The sequence below is a fragment of the Schistocerca cancellata genome, chromosome 1 (genome assembly GCF_023864275.1).
Source record: "Schistocerca cancellata isolate TAMUIC-IGC-003103 chromosome 1, iqSchCanc2.1, whole genome shotgun sequence".
Classification (NCBI taxonomy): domain Eukaryota; kingdom Metazoa; phylum Arthropoda; class Insecta; order Orthoptera; family Acrididae; genus Schistocerca; species Schistocerca cancellata.
The window spans coordinates 572645064-572662830 of NC_064626.1; the positions used below are offsets into that span (position 1 = coordinate 572645064).

The following is a 17767-nucleotide window of genomic DNA, read 5'->3' on the forward strand; positions in this document are numbered from 1 at the left end:
TCATACACTGCTGGCCATTAAAATTGATACACCAAGAGGAAATGCAGATGATAAACGGGTATTCATTGGACAAATATATTATACTAGAACTGACATGTGATTACATTTGCACGCAATTTGGGTACATAGATACGCCTGGGCATTGACTCAAACAGAGTTTGGATGGCGTGTACAGGTACAGCTGCCCATGCAACTTCAACACGATACCACGGTGCTGACAAAATGGTAGATATCGAAATAGACGACAGAGGGATAGAGAAACAATTAAAATCGCTCAAAAGAGGAAAGGCCTCTGGACCTGATGGGATACCAGTTCAATTTTACACAGAGTACGCGAAGGAACTTGCCCCCCTTCTTGCAGCGGTGTACCGTAGGTCTCTAGAAGAGCGTAGCGTTCCAAAGGATTGGAAAAGGGCACAGGTCATCCCCGTTTTCAAGAAGGGACGTCGAACAGATGTGCAGAACTATAGACCTATATCTCTAACGTCGATCAGTTGTAGAATTTTGGAACACGTATTGTGTTCGAGTATAATGACTTTTCTGGAGACTAGAAATCTACTCTGTAGGAATCAGCATGGGTTTCGAAAAAGACGGTCATGTGAAACCCAGCTCGCGCTATTCGTCCACGAGACTCAGAGGGCCATAGACACGGGTTCACACGTAGATGCCGTGTTTCTTGACTTCCGCAAGGCGTTCGATACAGTTCCCCACAGTCGTCTAATGAACAAAGTAAGAGCATATGGACTACCAGACCAATTGTGTGATGGATTGAGGAGTTCCTAGATAACAGGACGCAGCATGTCATTCTCAATGGAGAGAAGTCTTCCGAAGTAAGAGTGATTTCAGGTGTGCCGCAGGGGAGTGTCATAGGACCGTTGCTATTCACAATATACATAAATGACCTGGTGGATGACATCGGAAGTTCACTGAGGCTATTTGCAGATGATGCTGTGGTGTATCGAGAGATTGTAACAATGGAAAATTGTACTGAAATGCAGGAGGATCTGCAGCGAATTGACGCATGGTGCAGGGAATGGCAATTGAATCTCAATGTAGACAAGTGTAATGTGCTGCGAATACACAGAAAGATAGATCCTTTATCATTTAGCTACAAAATAGCAGGTCAGCAACTGGAAGCCGTTAATACCATAAATTATCTGGGAGTACGCATTAGGAGTGATTTAAAATGGAATGATCATATAATGTTGATCGTCGGTAAAGCAGATGCCAGACTGAGATTCATTGGAAGAATCCTAAGGAAATGCAATCCGAAAACAAAGGAAGTAGGTTACAGTACGCTTGTTCGCCCACTGCTTCAATACTGCTCAGCAGTGTGGGATCCGTACCAGATAGGGTTGATAGAAGATATAGAGAAGAGCCAACGGAGAGCAGCGCGCTTCGTTACAGGATCATTTAGTAATCGCGAAAGCGTTACGGAGATGACACATAAACTCCAGTGGAAGACTCTGCAGGAGAGACGCTCAGTAGCTCGGTACGGGCTTTTTGTCAAAGTTTCTAGAACATACCTTCACCGAAGAGTCAAGCAGTATATTGCTCCCTCCTACGTATATCTCGCGAAGAGACCATGAGGATAAAATCAGAGAGATTAGAGCCCACACAGAGGCATACCGACAATCCTTCTTTCCACGAACAATACGAGACTGGAATAGAAGGGAGAACCATTAGAGGTACTCAAGGTACCCTCCGCCACACACCGTCAGGTGGCTTGCGGAGTATGGATGTAGATGTAGATGTAGAGACCACATCCTCCATCCTCATAGAAAAAAAGAGTAGTGATGGACGCATTGTGACGAACCAGTTGCTCGGCCACCATTGACCAGACTTTTCAATTGGTGAGAGATCTGGAGAATGTGCTGGCCAGGGCAGCAGTCGAACATTTTCTGTATGCGGAAAGGCCCGTACGGAACCTGCAACACGCGATCGTGCATTATCCTGCTGAAATGTAGGGTTACGCCGGGATCGAATGGAGGGTAGAGCCGCGGGTCGTAACACATCTGAAATGTAACGTCCACTGTTCAAAGTGCCGTCAGTGCGAACAAGAGGTGACCGAGACGTGTAACCAATGGCACCGCATACCATCACGCCGGGTGATACGCCAGTATGGCGATGACGAATACACGCTTCAGATGTGCGTTCACCGCAATGTCGCCAAACACGGATGCGACCATCATGATGCTGTAAACAGAACCTGGATTCATCCGAAAATATGACTTTTGCCATTCGTGCACCCAGGTTCGTCGTTGAGTACACCATCGCAGGCGCTCCTGCCTGTGATGTTGCGTCAGGGTAACTGCAGCCATGGTCTCCGAGCCGATAGTCCATGCTCCTGCAAGCGTCGTCGAACTGTTCGTGCAGATTGTTGTTGTCTTGCAAACGTCCCCATCTGTTGACTCAGGGATCGAGACGTGGCTGCACGATCCGTTACAGCGATATGGGTAAGATGCCTGTCTTCTCCACTGCTAGTGATACGAGGCCGTTGGGATCCAGCACGGCGTTCCGTATTACCCTCCTGAACCCACCGATTCCATATTCTGCTAACATTGTATCTCGACCAACGCGAGGAGCAATGTCGCGATACAATAAACCGCAATCGCGATAGGCTACGTGATGGTATGCATTTCTCCTCCTTACACGAGGCATCACAACAACGTTTCACCAGGCAACGCTGATCAACTGCTGTTTGTGTATGAGAAATCGGGTGGAAACTTTCCTCGTGTCAGCACGTTGTAGATGTCGCTATCGGCGCCACGCTTGTGTGAATGCTCTGAAAAGCTAATCATTTGCATATCACAGCATCTTCTTCCTGTCGGTTAAATTTCGCGTCTGTAGCACGTCCTCTTCGTGGTGTAGCAATGTTAATGGCCAGTAGTGTATGTTAATTTCCTAAAACACTTTGTATTTTCATAACACGAAAGAAACAGTTCTTCATTGTCCACTCAACGCATTAGCAATATTTTTGCAGTTAACTGAAATAATATCGGGGATTATTACGTAGGAGTCCATAAGCAGAAATATTACTTTGCAGTTTTATCAGAAGATATGTTATAGTGTGTGGTTGTATGTTTTGAACGAGATAAACAGTTGTGACTAGAAATTTCAGCTTTAGTAAAACCGGATCGGCATGCATAAATTACGACCCGTTAAGGGAATATAGCGAAAATATAATTTACGTTTTCCAATAATAGGTACGTTACAGCATTGAAATACTATTCACTACACTTTTCTTACAAATCTCAAGCAATAAGCGATGTTTGGTATTCAGTTTATATCTAATTCCTTGAGCTGTGAAGGCTGAAGTCTGTCGTGTGTTGTGAAGCCTCCTCCAGTATGTTGGAAACAGCAGCGTGATATTTAATAGGAGGCCCGTTCGTTTGTTGCTGGCAGATGTCGTTCACCAAGTGCGGGTTACGTTGTCCTACCCCAACGTTGCGGTGGACCAATACGACAACGTCGGCACCTGGACGCTGATATCAAACCAGGGCTTCGAAGTGACCGTAAACGGCAGAACATACTTTGCATTCTCAGCCTACGAAACGGTGGGTGACCATCAAAGTTTTTACTTTCCTTTCGATGTTGCGAAGTCGCTGATAACTTAGCGCTGTGATATTTTCTTTCAGGTGGGTAACGATACCTACAGCCTGTGTGACCAGACACTGCCCGGGTGGTCACACGACGTCACCGTGCGACACTGGTCGTGTTATTATGGCATCAAGGACGGCTCCACCAGGAGGCGGCTCTCATCTGCAAAACCCGAGCTTCCCACGCACAAGGTAACCACTATTCCTTTACCCTTTTGTACTGTGCATATCACTTCTTTATTATTCTGTGCTTGTAAAGAGTAGAGTTTTAAGCCTTCTTTTTAACTTCTAGGACTAAACTCGTATATCTTTGATGTGCCATGATTGAGATCCCAATTTTCTAGTGAGGAACCTCCCATGGAGGATGACACGAAAAAGTCTAGTTATTATTGCACAACATCGTGGAGAGATTTCATACAATGCGATTCAGCTGCTCATACCGCTGGGTCTTATGCATCGTGCAGCAGGTTCAAACACCACATGCAAGATTTTCAAATTCTCTCGCTCGCTACGCGCAAGTTATTAGTCCTACGGAAAAAATGAAGTCGCGCTTTTGTGGGAAAGTTGATGTAGTCAAATTTTGTACTGAGATGCGTCTTTGCCAGAGGCCATAGTTTTCGAATTCGAATTATACAATGAAAACGTACAAAAGTGTAGTGCAAATGCATCTTTCCTGAATAACTCGAAAACGATGGCCTCCAGCAAAAAGTTCCCAGTATAAAATTTAACTACATTGCATTTTCTACAAAAAGGTCCTGTTTATTTTTTCTGTGGGGCTAATAGTTTGAACATAACGAGTGAGAGAATATAAAAATCTTGCACGTGGTATATGAAGGCGTTGTGGGCTGCATAAAGCTCAGCGGTAGGGGTAGCTGAATCGCCCTGTGTATACACCCGAAGTTAGGTATGAGCAGAGAACGAGAACGTATTTCCCGAACATGGTTTCAGATATGGTACAAGACTAAGTAAAGCTCAGCCACAATATATTTGGAAACATCACTGTTCAAAGCCTGCAGTTACAGGAATGTTGAAACAGAGGGTAATGTATGCATCTAAAATAACGTAGCAAAAATGTTAGCAGAGGGCTTTCTCTATTTGGAGTGATTCAAGAGCTGTTTTGCTGTCCGATTACTGCAACGGAGTCATCCTGTTGCCAGAAGAATCCTTTAATGTGGTTAAGGGACTGTATCTCATCCCACACATGCTGCCTAAGATTCGGATCGGCAGATCTGATTGGTTAGCCTCACACACTTACAACAGAATGCAGCGTTATAGAATATGCCGACATTATACTGAATTTATAGCTGTTTGTGAGACTACCCACTCGCAGTGGAAATGCATTGGATCTTCTACCAACATACATGCCAAAAATTTTCTATTCCACTCATTATATAGAATGAGCGAAATAAAATTAGCTCGGAATATATTTTGTGCATCACCTGCACCTGCGGTGGATGCTATAAGATGGATTGCTACCTTATTTTCTGAGCCAGCCATATTGTACCCAACGTATAATCGTAGGTCCCCACTATCACACAAAAATTTAAAAAGTAAGGTGAAAAGTTTTTATACTTACCGGGTGCGATAGGAAAATTATTAAAAATGAGTTGGGCAGTCAGTTTCGTGTATTGTGCTGTGCATAGAAGGAAGTGGAAGACCTCGGGTTCAAATTTAAAAGTGTTATGCGTGATAAGCTGCATAGTACTGTGCATGAAAGTTAGTATGAGAAACAACAGGAACATACAAAGGTGTATGGCAGATCAAAACGTGTCAGGACACCTGGTGACAAATAAGCCAAAACAAGCTTATGGGGTTAAGTGAGCAAGAAGCGCTCTATGAATTCTTAAGCAAGGATTACCTGGTGAATTGTCAAAAAACTTAAAAAGTTGTTATAACTCCTTCAGGATTTTTGGCCCATCCGGGTACTTCATGGCACCGAAATGGAAAATGTTAATATAAAATTTGAAGCACTGAATATTGTTTTCCGAAATTCCTTAATTCTTGCGGATCACCGCACAATTAACATTCTACCGTCGCAAACGCGTAAAATTGACAGATGCAGAAAAAAAAGTTTAGTACGCTGTTCAAAATCGGCTCAAGTCGAAAGTCGGCGGAAGAGGTAGTGCGACAGATTGTATTATATCGGAAGCCGCCCTGCTAGCACCAGTCTACCGAAGCCCCAAGCGGCTACGAATTGCGTCACGTAGCTGGAACAAGGCGCAGGTCGTAAAGTCAATGTTCACAACTATAGGCCTGTATCACTGACGTCTCTATAAAATTATGGAACATATTTTGTGCTCCCGTATCGTAAATTTTCTGAAAATCGATCATCTTCAAGACTTTCTGTAAGCATCGATCATGTGAAATTCGACTTGCTCCGTTCGTTCGTGAGATCCACTAGGAGGTAGATAGCGGAGTTCAGGTTGACAGCTGGATGCTGTGTTTCTTGGCTTTCAGAAAGCCGACACGTCCTTACCGGTGCCTACGGAACAAATTACATACATAAGGAATAATAGGACAGATATATGATTAAATTGCAAACTTTCTTGCAGATAGAACCCATTAAGTCTTTCTTACTGCCAATGCATCGTTAGAAGCAAAAGTAGCATCCAGCGTACCCTGTGGCGGTTCTCGTATTTAACAGCATGAAATATTAACTAATACCTGTTCAAGTCTCCCATTCCCAAGTCTTAAAGTTAAACAATAATATAGTTCTTTTAGTTCTGCCTCGAGTGAACCGTCCATAAATATCCTTGATTATGGCCAACGGATACAGCACATTAAGTCTTATTTGGATAGTAAATTCGCATTTGGCTGCTTGAACACATGTAACTTCCTTCCCTCAGACCTTGCTACGCCAGATATAGCGTTTGTACACCCATCAACACATTTTGTATCTGCCAGTATCACCCTTCACAAATCCGATGAGACCGATGACCTCGCTGTTTGGTCTCTTCCCCCAAAAAAACATAACTCCATTATTATAACTATTATTATGGTGGCAGCAATAGAAGCAGTAATAGTAAAACAACCAGCATTAAGTTTATTAGCTCTTAGTCAGTGCTGTTTATTCACATATTCCCTTCACATGCTCAAATAATTTTAATTATATTTTTATTCATTTATCAAATGGCAATACATACACAGTGACTACAAAACTACTACATGTCATAATTTAAGCACAACATAAAATAACACAAATGACAACACCTATATATAAATGTCAAGTTCTTTTATGTATTTTATCACAACACTCGTCGCTGTCAGGAAATTTTCGAAAGGACCCTTGCAGGAACTTGCGGGACATTTTGATTCCGAATGAGCAACTGTCTATCGTTCCGCACCACAGTCACACGTTGGCGATGATGATTTGCCCCACTTGTAAAAAGTGTCTGCATATCTTCCACGGCCCGTTCGGATGCGATTCAAGGTAGTCCAAATAGCCTAAGGTTGGTCGAATCCAGGGACCTTGTTCTGGACGCAAGGCAATTGAAGGCATTGTGGAGGACAGTCCTAGTAAGTCAAAGACAGGAATGTTTCCTCTCTGATTCATTTGCTCTTCATTTTCAGTATGTGTTTCCTGTACAGCAATAACAATGACGTTATATTTTGATAAGATGTTCTGTAAGACTTGACATTTACTTGTGCCTTCAACATTGATTTGACGGATCTAGATAACAGGTCCCAAGTTTACAACTGGAGTGTCCTGAGAAAAACCGTCTGTGTCTGTGTCTCGTGACAAATTTATTTTAACCAGAAGACATTTCAGATTATCTGGCTACCTCTGCTTCTTGGCCTTAAACATTTGCCTTGAAGTGACTTCTTTAGCAACACCCAGAGGATACGTGTGACTTACGGAATGTCGTGAACGCGAACAATCATTGTCCCTATTTAATAGTATTAATACCATGTCATTACTATCTGCCATATTAAAATTATCGTTATTTATTAGGTAACTGTATTATAAAAAAAGTGATGTATGTGCGAAACTCTCGTATCATGTAAGAGAGGGCCTGCAAGCTTTAATTTGATCAATTTAAATAAGTAAATAAATTAAGAATTCCTACAATAGTAAAGCCCCGCCCATCCATGATCCCACAGCTCCAGGCGTGTAATCATTCCAAGGAAAAAACAGTAAAATCAAAGGATAAAATGATTCAAATGGCTCTGAGCACTATGGAACTTAACATCTGAGGTCATCAGTCCCCTAGAACTGAGAACTACTTAAACCTAACCAACCTAAGGACATAACACACATCCATGCCCGAGGCAGGATTCGAACCTGCGACCGTAGCGGGAGCGCGGTTCTAGATTGAAGCGCCTAGAACCGCTCGGCCACACCGGCCGGCCAAAGTCAAAGGATAATTCTCTCCATATAACACATCTCACCGCTTGAAATAAGTAAATTGAAGTTTAATGTAATAAACTCGAAATTAAATCACTATCCCGTCACTCAAACACTCTCTTTACGTAAAGGAAAACAGTGAACTTCTAAACAAACGGATCCTGATCGTTTTTTGAAACTATGAACTACAATCACTCGGCCTCTTCAATTCTGAGCTTCCTTCATGTAAATCGCACAATGTTAAGTTCAGTATCAACGTCAATAAGTCTGGCCTGGCGCAATAAGATATTAACGTCAGTCTCAAAAGAATACATGCTAACGACCGACGCATTACAACATAATTCATATTGTCTTTATCTCGTAGACAGTTTTTCCATGTTCTGTGCTGCCTGATTCATTATCGTCTCGCCGTCACCGCTAACGCCACCTCCAACGACGTACTCCATAACCCTGCGGGTTGAAACACCACGTAGCGCTTAGTAACTCAACATGAAAAAATTTTCTAGGGCAACTGATACAATGATTGTCCCTCACTTGCACACGTAATTCCATCACTCAGAAAATATCTTACGGCATTGACTTAGCATTACTTCTTTAAAGGGAAGAATAAAATAGTACATGAACGGCCAATTTAGTAGGACCGTTACAAGTTCGAGAAAGTGTCAGGACTGCTATAGATAATATGTGCAAATAAAATTGCAGACAACGTCCACACCTCTATAAAAGCTCTCATAAGAGGACGTAATTGCGTACATGGAAGTGACATCGTTGGGAAATGGTTAGGAAATGCAGACATATTTGAAGATGATCAACCAATACCTTACTTTAATCTAGTTTTACCATAAATTTCTTTTCTCCCCTATTCTATTCAGTACTTCTTTATTAGTTACACGCTCGCCTCCGGTAGCTGACTGGTCAGCGCGAGGGAATGTTAATCCAAAGGGCCCGGGTTCGATTCCCGGCTGGGTCGGAGATTTTATCCGCTCAGGGACTGGGTGTTGTGTTGTCCTAATCATCACCATTTCATCCCCATCGACGCGCAAGTCGCCGAAGTGGCGTCAAATCGAAAGACTTGCACAAGGCGAACGGTTTACCCGACGGGAGGCCCTCGTTACACGACATTATTATTATTAGTTACACGATATAGCCATCTAATCTTCAGCATTCTCCTGTAGCATCAAATTTCTGCAGCTTCTAATCCTTCTTGTCCGTACTGTTCATGATCCACGTTTCATTTCCGTACATGGCTGCTCTCCAAACAAAAACTTTAATTTGAAACTTCCTAACATTTAAAATTTTATTTTATATTAACAAGATTCTCTTTTTCAGAAATGTTTCCCTTGCTGTTACCAGCCTGCATTTCATGTCTTCTCATCTTTGGTCATCGTCACTTATCTTGCTGCCTGAGTAACAAAACTCAGCTACTACTTGAGTATTTCATTTCTTAATCTAAATCTCTCGCCATCATCTAATTTGATTCGACAGCGTTTCGCGTAATAGTTCTCTCTCGCGAATTGTTAAATTGTTACTCTTTGGTTTATTTATTCTCTTTGTAACAACACATTTACGGAAAGAGTTACGCGAAATACTTTTATCAATGCTGTGCTTTGCTTTTCATTATCATCATTACCTTTTAGCGGAATAAAATGTATATATGGAAGTTTGATTGTTCTGGATCTGGCCTACAATTTAAGGAACGATTTTTCGTAACTGCAACTCATGCTAGAAATCAATATATCTTCCCTACTTCATAATGAGTAAAAGTTGAAATTACTTTGTTATGAACACTGATGTTACAGTTCGTATGATCGTTCAAAAACACAAGTTCGCAGTGGATTTTATTTCTCGTTAAAATGCTATTTCACACCACGACTAGCCCAAGAACATGAGACTCTCATTAAAAAATGCGTTGTCACTATAAAGTTTGCCAGATCAGAACGGAGCACAGCAAGATTCCTATCAGATTCTGAAGGTACATTAAATTATTTGCACTGTAAATTATATCCTATCAGCAGCCCGCGTCAATCTGCAACACATCATAAAATCCGCTGATCTTCACTGCCAGTCTGGGAGCTAAAAGAAATAATATTATTTTACTATTATTTTACCGCTTCCTTGCGGTATGCTCGACTATGTCGTAAGTCGTTTAAATACGCCGCGGCAGCGGCTTTTCGTTCTCCACGCAGCTCAGCACCACAGATAATATTTATATAACTGAAAAATGTTTCAACAGGATGGGATAATATGCAAGCAAGCTTAACAATAAATGATACAAGTTTTCATTTAAACAACTCTATTAAAACCTTTAAATATCTCAGTGATTACAGACCTTTATGAATTCAGGCGTAATGGCGTAAATTGCTTAGTCTCGACAAAAGAGTGCTACATTCGCGTTCTCTACGACAACAACAGGAGATCTTACTCGCGCAACTTCTAAGTTAAGAAGACAAAGACATTAATCTACATCACGTATTATATACTAGTTCATTTCTTTTATCTCTGTTTAACATTTATCTTCTGTGTCGGTTTTATTACTCGCCGACGCAGACGTTTTCAAAAATAAATAATAAAAAAAAATACATAATTTTATGCAATGACACAATATGATACATCTAATTCTCTAATTACTACATAATATATTGTTTTTGTTTCTCTAGACGTTACAATGCCCCCTGGCAGCAATTGACTAACGTTGGAAATGTTCGGCAATATGCTGCCACTAACGTCTGTTTGGTTATTGTCTGTTACCTTGGTTGGAACATTCACCATACACTTCTTAGTTCTTTTATACTGTAGGTTTAATTACACTTTTTATACTGTTCTTACACTTTGCGAGGTGACCGTCAACCTAGTCCCAGGGTCATTACATTTATTTGGCTCCCCCATTCGGGCTACGTGCGATCAGAAAACCTGGGAAAACTGCGCCGGAGCCATGGTCATCTCGCCTGGTTTGTTTTAATACCCAGTTTGATCACAAAAAGTTCAGATTCTTTCAATGTTCACATATAACAAAGGCTATTTGTCAGATCATGTTAAACTTTTAGTCTCTTTGTTACCCATATAATATTTGTGTTTTGGATTGTAATGAAAGTCACTTATTACACATTTTTACCGTAGTATCATGAATCGTCCTTGCATTTACTCGCGACAATTGGTTTAAAATTTCTAGCATTCGTGCGAGTATACTTCATTAACATGACGAAAACATATTACACCTATATATCACTGAACCAATGAATACTTCGGGTCTGTGTTGAATAACTCAAAAAAAAAACTGTTTGTCACGTCATTTAGTGTCCACTAAACCCTATTCATGTTAGTGCATTAAACACATATTTGATAGTTCATTTGAATGACAACAATGTTGTACGGAGCTGGCGGCGCGAAGCAATTGTTGAGTAGCGTCGTCTGGAACGCCGCGTGCCGACGGCCGCTGGGTTCGATGACCGGCTCTCAGTAACAGCGACGTCGTGCTGACGTGGCGCCCAAACAGTCACGAACCGCGCTGAACCATTCGCCGATGTCGGCGAGTGGCAGTGGTTTACCGTGACCGGCTGGCTGGCGACACGGCACTCGTCTCGGCTTCTTCGCATGGCTCCCCGTCGTAGCGCATGAAACAAACATTCCACAACAGTGTACTATCTTTAAGAACACAGATTACTAGCTGTGGAAGAAGATGCAACTGGTTAAAAGCGTTTATTGTTCAGTAAGCCGTCGCTTCACTGGTATGCACAGGATGGTTTGGCGTGATAACAGGTTTCTTGTGGCATTGTGACACTGGTATTCAAGGTTCGTCACACGCACATTGTACTACACATTTTCACTCACTCCACGGTTGGTACACTGCCAGAGCGTCTTTCAACACGTGAAAATGTTTCGTAACACACATACTAAATGTCCCCGTCGAGCGATGTTCGTTTAAATCGACTCCGAACGGATCAATAACTACTGTTTTTATACACTGTCTATTGTTCGTTGAGCACTGCACTAGGACAGTCTGTCACTCAACACTAGACTTATCGACGTATATATTGGTGCAGATACAACAGTCATTTTCTGTCCCTGCTACACACAATATTGCGTCCTTTCCTCCATTATTTATACGCACAGTTTATTTTTTAGTACCTTTTAATTGTTCTTCATATACTCACTCTCATCTACATGGCGTCTATTTGTTTTTACCTTATCACAACACACTTTTCATATTGTTACTAGGCGTATATAGCCCTTTTGTAAAATTTTTTAATTTTCTTATCAGTGTAGCTTGCCTGGTTATCACCCATCTATCAAACAGATTTTACCATGTGCATGACAGCTTGACTTGGGCATATTGCTCAATAAATACTTCATTTAGCACTAGCATTATTTTTAATGATTTTTCCTATGTGACTACAGTGTAGGTTCCACATTGGTTGACTTAATTCGCGTATCGCGTAGTGAATATTCAAGGGCGTGTACCAAGTATACAGGCTTCAATTGAAGCATTGTTATATACAAAGCGGAGTTTCCACGGAACCGGCTTGTTTTTTGATTAGCTTATGCTCCAGTGTCGTTCTCAAATCACTACTGGCAGCAAACATCACATAATTGTTGCATATTACAAAGTCCATGTTTGGCTAGTCAAGACTCTCTCTCTCAGGGTTCCTTATTCTAATACAATTACAACAGTTACCTTACTATATTAGATTGCATCATTAATTGCCCTTACACACTACACATAGAAAATGGTTCAAGAAATTAATCCTTTGTATAATGATTCAAGAAATTAATCCTCACTTTATCAACAAGAAGATTGTTCGTTGCTTAATGAGCATATAATATTTTAAATGGCTCTAATTGTCTGTAAGCAAAATCTTTCCTGTGTAAGCTATTGCCTACTTTCTGAATCCATTTCCTCCAAGTTTCATTACACACAAATTTCTTTCTTAATACTAACATACTTATATTCTAAAACACAATTAAAATCTTCTTATAACTATTACTCTTTATATGTGATATGTCACTGAATAAATAACTTCACATCTTTACGTGGATACAATCCTTTGATCTTCCTCGTATGGGGATGTGCTAACAAATAGCTACATTCGTGTGGCACGCTTATTACTTCAAAGGGCCCTGAATATAGCAATTGCCACTTACTATTCCGTTTTAAGGTGGCTGAGGATTTAGGGTGGTTACGAATAAGTACTAGATCTCCTACATTATATTTCTGTTCGTTAGTTACACCTCGGTCGTACTTCCTTTTCCTCTTTGCCGCACAGCTGGTTAGTCTGTTCCATATCTCTTTCATCTTTTCCTCCCTTGTTTCTGCCTTGACTGGTAGTCTCGGCAAAGGCGTGAGCCATTCATTCGGTGTCTCATTAAATCCATTCAGTATCTCTACCGGTGGATAGCCTGTACTTGAATGGGGTGTTAAATTGTGTATTTCTACAAATTTCGGTACTAGTCCTGGCCATTTTGTATGTCGGTTCCCTAAGTAGATTCTAAGGAACTTATTCAATTCTCTAAATATTCTTTCAACTAGACTTGCTTCTGGATGGAACCGGGATACCAGAATATGCTGTATATTTTGTTCCCGTAGGTAATTTTTCCAAGTTCGACCCGTGAAATAAGAAGCATTATCAGTCGTTATGGCTTCGGGTTTTCCCACTTGAGGCAAGTATTCTTGATTGATCCGCCTGACCATGGTTTTGGCAGTAGCTGATTTTATGCAATAAATTGCCAAGTATTTGGAAAAAATATCGTACATGGCCAGTATATATTTCATACCTCCTCTGGCCATGGGATAAGGACCGGCTACATCCACAGATACTATTTGAAGCGGCCTGAGTGGAACTATGGGATGTAGTTCAAACTTAGTGGATCTATTATAATGTTTTGCTTTTTGACATATCACGCAAGTTCTAACTGTTGCCTGAATCTGGTGTTTCATACTGGGAAAGTAGCAGTATCTCGCCATGATCTCTGCACACTTTCCAATCCCTGCATGGCCCCATGCCAAGTGCGTGTGCCATATCATAACTTTTACCGACTGGTTAGGTATACATACTGCCCAGCAGTCTTCTTTCGTACTAAGTTTATGATACAAAATATGATTCACAATTTTAAAACCTTGCTCATCTCTATTGTTAACACCCTCTTCAATATTATTAATGATTTTTTTCCACATCGGATCTGCCCTCTGTAATTCGACCATGTTTTTACATATATATAAAAAATCCTTCATGTAAGTATTGTCACGCACTAACAGCACTTTATACTCCGCGGACTGCTCTAACAATTCTGCTAAATCCGGTAATCCTACCGGCAGTCGCGACAGAGCATCCGCTATCACGTTATCTTGGCCTTTTATGTACATAATCTTTATCCGGTATTCTTGTAAGACAAGCATCCATCTCCTCAGTCTGGTATGGAATAGTTTGCATGACATCAAAAAACTTAACGCCTGGTGGTCACTATACACTCTAATCTCCTTCCCTTGTAGATAATAATTGAACTTTTTTACAGCCCAGACTACCGCAAGTGCTTCCAGTTCGGTTGCCGAGTAGGCTCTCTCGCAGCTAGTTAAAGTCCTACTGGCGAAGCCGATAATCTTTATTGTTGTCGGGTCGTTTCCTTCCCCCCACTGAAATAAGCACGCTCCCAGGCCATAGGAACATGAATCCGTCGCAAGACAAAAATCTTTTGACAGATCTGGGTGTTGCAAAATATTTGCATTCAGTAGGGCGGTTTTGATCGCTTCGAAAGCTTGTTGACATTTGTCAGTCCAAACCCACTGCACATTTTTTCGTAGTAGATTTAGTAGTGACGCGTCATTTAACAACTGATTGGGCACGAACCTTCTGAAAAAAGACGTGAGCCCCAGGAACGCTTTCAATTGTCTCTTAGTGCGGGGGCTTGGAAATTCTCGGATCGCCTCTAGTATTTTGTTGTCTGGGCGGATACCAAGTGGTGTAATAAGATGACCTAAAAATTTAATTTTATTTCGTCCAAATTTTGACTTTTCTAGGTTTGCTGTCACACCTGCTTGCTTAAATCTCTCTAGTACTCTACGCAACAATTCCATATGTTCGTCCCAAGTAGCAGTAGCGATTACCAGATCATCAACATATACAGTGATTTTTTCTAATAAGTCTGGACCCAATACCGTGTCTAGTGCAGTAATAAACACTCCGGCACTCACATTCAATCCGAAGGGAAGTACCTTGAATTGGTAACTTCGCCCTCCGAATATGAAAGCTGTGTACTTCCTGGATTCCGGTGTAAGGGGAATTTGCCAATATGAACTTTTAAGATCGACCGAGGTCAAGTACTGTACTCCATGAAATTTTTGTATCTGCTCATCTAAATTCTCAGGGCGAGTCCGGACAGGTATGATAATTTTGTTAATGTCCCTCGCATCTAACACTAGCCTGATTTTTCCATTGGCTTTCGCCACTGCTACAAGAGGACTACTATATGGAGAGAATGAGGGCTCAATGATATCCCACTCTAACATCTTCCGAATCTCTTTAGCTACCAATTCCCTCCTCGACCAAGGGATGGAGTAAGTTGCGCGACATTATGTTTTATGGGGCATCACCTCAATGTGATAGTGGTACCCTTTGACTATTCCTGGTCGGTCGGTAAATACCATAGTGTATTCCAATAGCAGCTGCGTCAACTGTTGCTTTTGTGTATCGCTTAACCCTTCAGATTCCTGCACTTTGGTTTTAAATGCCTGAACATTTATTTCAAAATTTCGATCCTCTAAATTCGGATAATAGAGGTCTGCTGCATGCGAAAAATCATCAAGGTGTAGTACCCAAGGGTTCCTACCCTTGATATTGATTCGATTACAACACGGCACAAGTACCTCCTTCGATTTCATCATAGATAACTCAATCCTTCTACCCCTATTAACTATGCTTAATTTCCCCAAGGAGAGGTCGATCAATGCGTCCCTCTCGCGGAGAAAATCTACTCCCAGAATGCAGGCCACCTTCAATCCTTTTACAACGAGGAACGAGCTCACTATGGCTTCGCCCTCCTTACAAATCTCCACCTGCACCTGGTACTTAACTGATTGGCTCTGTGCACTAATGGCTCCAGACACCTTACAATTATTAACCGGGAAAGTCGGAATGCTATGTCCTTTTCCCAGTGCCTTAAATAACCCCATACTCATTACACTTACTGAAGCACCTGTGTCGATGATTATATTCACTGCAACATCATTAATTTTCGCTTCGATAATAGCTTGCACATTTTCGTTATTATCTTTCTTACATTCGTGCGGTTCGTTCAGTAGATCTTTATCCATACTGACACCATCGTTGTATCGCAGCATACGTATCCCAGGTATATTATTATCACTCGTGTTGCTCTCACTCCATCCCTCGGCCATCGATGGAGAGCATATCGAGGCCGATTCTAGTTTGTTGGATTAGTTACTTGTGAAGTACTTGGACGGCTATTGTCCGCGACCTCCACTATATGTACACTCTGATTTGTCGGCCGCCACGGCTGCGCAATAGGCGCGTTTTGCGGTGGTGGTCTATTGTTGTCATACAGGTCACTACCCTGTCGCTCTGGGCTTCTTCGCTGATTTTGCTGCCAATTTCGGTTACTATCACTATAATTGCTCTGCCACTGACCTCGCGCATTTTTCCAGCGGTTGGTCCCTGACATTCCGGATTCGTACCGGTCGTCAAATCGACGCTTTTTGTTATAAGTTGTTTGTCCATACCCGTTCTGGCCTCTACCATTACTACCATTTTGCGAATGTTCTTGCCGCTTGTTACCAACCCCACTATTTCCATGGTTGTGGTTTTGTGCACTACTATTCCTGTCATGTTTACATCCTGACCCATTATTCCGCGAGTGATCACACGCTGATTTTGCGTCTTCCTGTATCAAGTCTATAGAATCTAGAACAGACAGGAAGTTTTCCATATCGCTTTCTGGTACGTGTATTAATTTCTCTTTGATATGAATGGGTAAATGTGATTTTAGTAGTCTTATTATGTCTCTTGGTGATATAGGTTCGTCCCAGTAGCGTGTTTTGTTTATATATTTTTCAAAATACCGTCTCAAATTCCCCAGACGAGGTGAGTACGGTTCGGGATTATATACTTCTTTTCTTAGCCGCTCTTGTATACAAGGCGACCAATATTTCGATAGAAATGCCCTTTCGAACTGTTCATATGTCATGCAGCTGTCTGCTACTTCTGTAGCCCACAACGCTGCGTCACCTTGAATGTACGACATTACGTATTGAATTTTCTGTGTTTCATTCCACACACTGGGCAAGATATTTTTAAAGCTTTTTATGAATACTACTGGGTGTACTGATTTCCGTTCAGTAGTAAACGTTTGAAATTGTCTATTTTTGATTAAACTTTCTTCCACTAATATTTTTGAACTACATGGTTTTTCTCCTGGGACATATGCTGTGTGCTCCGAACCGAAGCTACAGCTCTTCGCATTATCGACTACAGATTCCCCATTGTTGTATCGCGTATAAGTTTGTGCGTTGCCAAAACCGTGGGCTGTTGGCGACAGAGGTTCCTGTTCCAAATGCTTTCTGCTTTGTGCTAAACCCTTCTCCAGGTCGGATATCCGTTTGTTCATATTCACTTGCCACTGCGGAATATCCTCACTGAGTATTTGTTTGATGGTTTGCACGTCGTTCTGTACCTGACTATTTACTGCGGTACTAAACGTTTCGGGATCTCTATTTGCTATGGCTGCTTGTACTTTGGAATTAATGTTCTTGTCAATCTCACACTCCTTCACTTCTAGCCATGAGTTGAATTCTGTCTCAATTTTAGTTGCTTGTTCG

The 17767-nt window shown here is 41.5% G+C and overlaps 1 protein-coding gene across 1 annotated transcript in view; it reads left to right on the forward strand.

Moving 5' to 3' along the window:
• LOC126161826 (dipeptidyl peptidase 1-like) overlaps positions 1 to 17767 on the forward strand; it is a 68520-nt gene that overhangs the window by 15485 nt on the left and 35268 nt on the right. The window contains exons 3-4 of the mRNA XM_049917932.1: positions 3406 to 3557; positions 3639 to 3791. Coding sequence (XP_049773889.1) covers positions 3406 to 3557; positions 3639 to 3791 — 305 coding nt within the window. The remainder of the gene's footprint in view (positions 1 to 3405; positions 3558 to 3638; positions 3792 to 17767) is intronic.